The sequence below is a fragment of the Cupressus sempervirens genome, chromosome 3 (genome assembly GCF_028749045.1).
Source record: "Cupressus sempervirens isolate cs-2001-9-10 chromosome 3, ASM2874904v1, whole genome shotgun sequence".
NCBI lineage: Eukaryota > Viridiplantae > Streptophyta > Pinopsida > Cupressales > Cupressaceae > Cupressus > Cupressus sempervirens.
Window position 1 is genome coordinate 23,502,230 of NC_143120.1, and position 6,322 is coordinate 23,508,551.

Here is a 6,322-nt window from a genome sequence, read left to right on the forward strand (position 1 = left end):
TGTGAACTCGCTCGAGGTGATCTTGTATCCCCAATTCTTTTTTGTGAATTGTAATATTAGTATATTAATTATTAATGAAAAAGAATTATTCATCAAAAAAATTGTTACAATATTCCATGCAACAAAGTTAACCGTGCTGCCTAGTCCCTCACCCCTATGAAAACTCCTGGTCAAGAAAAGACGGAAAGATAAGCTCACCTAACCTAAAAAAACAAATGGAAAATAAAAGGATTGATGGGTATTGTTGTCCTTCCCTTTGGAGGAGTCAAGGGCGGGCTTTGCTCACGCGGCATCAAAGCTGACGGTGAGAATAACGTCACATTTGTCTCTTCTTTGGAATTCCATAACTCCTCGCCAATCCCACCAAAGATGCGTTTTACGCCAAAATGAAATTCTATTTAATTCCAGAGGCCGTTGAAAACACAATACACAAAGCGAGGGAAAAAAAAAAGAATAGAACCGATTTCGCTGTTTGCCGGAGAGATGGTCGCGGGTTCGAGACTCTGCGTGGGTGCCCTGTTTTTATTCCTCTTTCTGCTGCCCTTGGGCTCTGCCAGTGCTCTTTGGGGCGATGGAGATTTCGTGAAAATTTCTTCCTCTCATTCGAAGACGGCTTGCGATGGATCGATCGGGGATTGTCTTCCAGAGGAAGAGATGTTGATGGATTCAGAGATGAACAGGAGGATTCTGGCTACCACTCAGTATATCAGCTACGGAGCTCTCAAAGCGGATTCAGTGCCCTGCAGTAAGAGTGGATCTTCTTATTATAACTGTGGGAGCTCCGGGCAGGCAAATCCTTACAGCAGGTCTTGTACTAAGATTACTCGCTGTGCAAGGGATACAAGCTGAGGATTTCTTTCATTTGCCCCTTTGATTTTCTGTTTGTAAGTTAATAAAATCCCTACAGGGCTTTTTTTCCTTCATGGGTTAGTGTTTTTATTTGCAGACCTCCATGAAGGGCTTCTCATAGATTTGTCTTGCTCAAGGATTCTGTTACCATGTATGATTTGGTCCCTTTCTTTCATTTTGCCATGTATATTTGATGGGGGAATTTTGATCTATTTGATTGCCACAGAAATTATACTCGTAGAAGGTGATTTTGTTTTTGCAGTGCTGAAATCTCATATATATTTGATGGCGAAATTTTGATCTATTTGATTGCCACAGAAATTATACTGGTAGGAGGTGATTTTGTTTTTGCAGTGCTGAAATTTCAAAGTCATTTTTAACTTTTTTAAAAGAAGGATCTAAATGAGGAACCTAGTGCGGATATAAATGAGGAACCTAGGGTCCGTTTGGCGAGCGGAATAGGAATACATATTGTCCAAAAAATTTAGTTCTCTGTTTGGATGCACTAAATCGGAATAGGAATAGGAAAAAAATTGGAATACGTATTCCAATTTTGGCCCAAAAATGAGGATTTGTTAATCCACCAAAATAGATGGAATAGGAATACGTATTCCTATTCCAATTTTTTTAATTTTAGAAAACATAAATTTTTGAGTCCGTGTATTCTGCATCAGATTCTGGATGAACCAAACAAGAACAGGAATATGTAACCCCATTCTCTATTCGAGAATAAGTATTCCAGAATAGATATTCTTATTTCCGTTTTTATATTCCCGCAACCAAACGGACTCCTAGTGTTTTTGTAATAATTTTGTAGCAATTAGAACAGTATAATTTAATTCTTACATCGTATGTATGTTTTTCTTGTTGAGTAATGATGCGGATATAAATACCTAGTGTTTCTGTAATAAATTTGTACCAATTATAACAGTATAATTTAATTCTTATATCGTATGTATGTTTTTCTTGTTGAATAATAATGCGGATATAAATACCTAGTGTTTCTGCAATAAATTTGTACCGATTATAACAGTATAAATTAATTCTTATATTTTATGTATGTTTAACAATATAATTTAATTCTTATGTTGTATGTATGTTTTTCTTGTTCAGTAATTTAATTCTTATATGTATGTTTTTCTTGTCCAGTAATAATGTTTTAGTAAGGTTTATATCATGATGTTAAGAATAGTGTTTTGGAATGTTAATGTCAACAATAATTAAACTTGTCACATTCTATCAGTTCATCTCTAATGTAAATGCATGTCTTTGTACCATAAATGCTCAGTAATATTTCAATAGGATTTGAATCTTAGTAACAAGGAGTATAACACCACAAGCATGTCTATGTAACAAGTTTTAAATCTTTATATAAAAAACAAAATATCACAATATAATCATCATATCCTAAGTAAATTTAATCTAATCATTCTTCTCTGTCTTTACAGTTATTTTTAACATTAATCATTTGGGAAAAGATATCTAATATTTTTTTTAAACCCTTACAGTTGTAAAGACAACTTATATATTAAATAAAGATAATTAATGATTTTAGAGAGAGTAAGTTTACATTTATATTAAACAATTGTTAGGACAGTTGATTGGTTCAACCAAAATCTGTTTATATTAATTATTTAATAGTAAAAAGTATTATTCATTTGTCCAGCACATTTCTTGTTCCTTGCTCCAAATTAGAGAACACGATATATGACTTGTTCTCTGTAATCTTTTGTTGCAGCTGTTGTGACCATTTCTTATTCAAACTTGTTAGAAATTTGAAAAAAAATGTAATATAAAGATAAGTATGATAAGAAATAATACTAATGAATGCACATAATAGTATTTTTTTTTTTTAAAATAAGGAAAAATATTGAAACAGTTAATTGGACAACATGTTGATAAATCATAAAAAGAATGTCAACCATTCTTGTTGGGTTTAAATGTCTAAAACCATTTTTTTAAAAAGGGTATCGCTGAACTCCCATGATAATATCCACAGTACAATCAAAATTTAAGATTTATTAGATCTTTAATATTTTTTCTCTCTCCACTTGGAAAATCAATATAAAGTTTTTTCACGATGAAATCTAGATTGATCTAATTAAATATTATTTAAGACGTTTCACTCAAGAGTAAATTGAGTATGATGGAGGACTGATATTTAGTATGATAATTAAAAAAATGATATTAAATAAACCATATTTATATGTTTTTTATTAGTGAAGTTGTATTTGTTTTTGCATTGGATTTTTGTTTCAGAGAACAAGCGTGTAGACTTGGGATTAATTTATGATTATAGTTGTGTATGTTGGTGCATTTTAGTAATTTGTAGTGTTATGTAGTAATTACGCCGAGAGGCGTTCTATACAATGGCAGCACAAATGCCCAGTACGAGAATATGCCAAGATTCCTGTCAATAAAAAAGAATTGGGAGCAGTTACAAACTTCCAAATTAAATATTAAAAAAGAATTCCCGAAATAATAGCTGGCCGAAATAATAGGAAGCCAAATGGAGGCCGAAATAATAGGCCCGAAAAAGTAGGGCCCGAAAAAATAGGGGCGAAATAATTTCAATATGATTTTTTTTTTTGTTAAATATAATTTTGCATGCACATTCATGCTTTTTTTTTGCGGGGAGTGGGGGAATTTGAAACAAATTCGTGGAATGTGAAGAGACGTCTGTTGGGGGATATGAGGAGCCTCTCAGAAGTTATAAAACCAAGGCTCCTCATTTCATTTTCATTTTATGTTTTTGCAGGAAGGAAGAGGTGGAGGTTATTGGAGGATTAGATTGGAGTTTTTGAATAGGAGTAAATTGAAGTTTTGGAGTAACATTTTTGCAGGTGAGATTTCTATTTTTTATTTACATTTTCATTTAGATTTAGATGTAGATGTAAATTGAAATTCAAAATTAGTTATAATATTCTACTTTGATTTAGATTTCAATTTTAATTAATTTCAATTTGGTTGGCTCTCCTCCACAACAAACAGTGTATTGTGTATTTAATGGGTGCATTGGAATGCAGATTATTAGCCTAATGGCCAATCTCCAGTTTCCTCCACAAGCAAACCAATCTCTGGAAAGATCCCTCTTCCGAACCGAAAGGATGTGGCAAATTTCTTTCCTCCCCGGCCTCTGAAAACAGAGGAAATTCCCAATATAGTTGCTGATTTTCGAAATGCTGCCAGGAATGCAATAGATGCAGGTATGTTTTTTTATTCTGATCTATCTTGGTTTGAAGAAGAGAATGTTCCTTTTGTTGACATAATTAGTCCTTTTACGAACAGGGTTTGATGGTGTTGAGATCCATGGGGCGCATGGGTACCTTGTGGACCAGTTCATGAAGGATAGCGTGAATGATCGAATAGATGGCTATGGCGAAACATTGAATAATCGTTGCAGATTTGCACTTGAAGTTGTGGAAGCAGTGGTGGAGGAAATCGGAGCAGAGCATGTGAGAATTCGGCTTTCTCCATTTTCGGATCATGCAGAAGCGTATGACTCAAATCCAGAGGCACTGGGACTTCACATGGCAGAGGCTCTGAATAAATATAAGATATTGTACGCTCATTTCTTTGAGCCCAAGATTGATAATTCGCAGACGACAATAGCGAGTGAAAAGAGCCTGATTCCCATAAGAACAGCATTCAAGGGAACATTTTTGGCTACAGGGGGTTATGATCGGGATGATGGTAACGAAGCTATTTCCAGTGGCAAGGCAGATTTGATTGCTTATGGCCGAGTATTCTTGCTAACTGATATTTCTATTGTATATTCTCATGCCCAGCACGGGAAGTTTTAATCTATATAGTTTATTTTGTGCGTTTAGTGCACAAAATAAAGAATGCATATGCAATCAATTTTTTTATCAATCTTTATGATAGCTTTTTTTTTAAAATAGAAAATAAAAAATAGAAAATAGAAATTATTCTTTTATGTATGTAGAAAAAAATTAGAAAGATTTTATGTATGTAAAAAATTAAAAGAATTCTATATACATCTAGATTTTTTGAAAAGAATTCTATTTACATCTAGATATTTTGATTGAAATAACCATAATGTAAAAACAAAATATAAAATAGAAATGTTAATATATGTATGTAGAAAAAATTAGAAAGATTGCATGCATCTAAAAAAATTCTATTTACATCTAGATTTTTTTAGAATGGAAAAAAATGGATAATAGAAATATCAGTTGCATGTTTGTAAAAATAAATTAGAAAAACATGTATCTAGAAATTAAAAAGATTCTATATGTGTCTAATTTTTAGATTTTACTTTATTCTAAACTAATTATTGATGGAAATATATTTTAAAAATATTTATGTAGTTTAAAGTTTAGATTTTAATTAATTTGTATGCAAATAGGAAAAAGAATAAATATTTTATATATATGTAGATTAATTTCTATTTTTAAAATTTACAAGTAAATGAATACTTTATTCATTTAAAGTAAACAAGTTTTTAAGTAATATATTTTTATTTTAGAAATATATTAATCATAATGTTCATTTATTATTACTTATTTAATATACTTACTCTCAAATCTAAGACAATAGAAATGATATTTTATTAACTTTGAAATAGGGAAGTGTTAAGCAAGTTCGTTTACAAAAATACCAAAAATATATTTGGTCTGATCAAATTGGAGTTAATATTAGAAATATAAATATGATCATTAACAATTAAGCTAAATTCAGTTCAAAACAATAATATTATTTAAATTTAAATAAATCTTTTTGAAAAGAATTCTATTTACATCTACATATTTTGATTGAAATAACCATAATGTAAAAACAAAATACAAAATAGAAATGTTAATATATGTATGTAGAAAAAATTAGAAAGATTGCATGCATCTAAAAAAATTCTATTTACATCTAGATTTTTTTTAAATGGAAAAAAATGGATAATAGAAATATCAGTTGCATGTTTGTAGAAATAAATTAGAAAAACATGTTTATAGAAATTAAAAAGATTCTATATGTGTCTAATTTTTAGATTTGACTTTATTCTAAACTATTTATTGATGGATATATATTTTAAAAATATTTATGTAGTTTAAAGTTTAGATTTTAATTAATTTGTATGCAAATAGGAAAAAGAAAAAATATTTTATATATATGTAGATTAATTTCTATTTTTAAAATTTACAAGTAAATGAGTACTTTATTCATTTAAAGTAAACAAGTTTTCAAGTAATATATTTTTATTTTAGAAATATATTAATCATAATGTTCATTTATTATTACTTATTTAATATACTTACTCTCAAATCTAAGACAATAGAAATGATATTTTATTAACTTTGAAATAGGGAAGTGTTAAGCAAGTTTGTTTACAAAAATACCAAAAATATATTTGGTCTTTGATCAAATTGGAGTTAATATTAGAAATATAAATATGATCATTAACAATTAAGCTAAATTCAATTCAAAACAATAATATTATTTAAATTTAAATAAAATAAGC

The 6,322-nt window shown here is 29.7% G+C and overlaps 2 protein-coding genes across 2 annotated transcripts; both read left to right on the forward strand.

The window, feature by feature from the left end:
* Positions 1 to 365: 365 nt before the first annotated feature.
* On the forward strand, positions 366 to 1,024 carry LOC149564569 (protein RALF-like 33). The gene has a single exon (XM_089818117.1). It carries the CDS (start codon positions 484 to 486, stop codon positions 847 to 849), a length of 366 nt encoding a protein of 121 aa, XP_089674243.1. The 5' UTR covers positions 366 to 483; the 3' UTR covers positions 850 to 1,024.
* A 1,370-nt stretch (positions 1,025 to 2,394) lies between these two features.
* LOC149564570 (putative 12-oxophytodienoate reductase 11) lies at positions 2,395 to 4,652 on the forward strand. Its single transcript, XM_089816200.1, has 4 exons — positions 2,395 to 2,409; positions 3,884 to 4,055; positions 4,138 to 4,592; positions 4,638 to 4,652. The coding sequence occupies exons 1-4, from the start codon at positions 2,395 to 2,397 to the stop codon at positions 4,650 to 4,652; spliced, it is 657 nt and encodes a 218-aa protein (XP_089672326.1).
* The last annotated feature ends 1,670 nt before the right edge of the window (positions 4,653 to 6,322 follow it).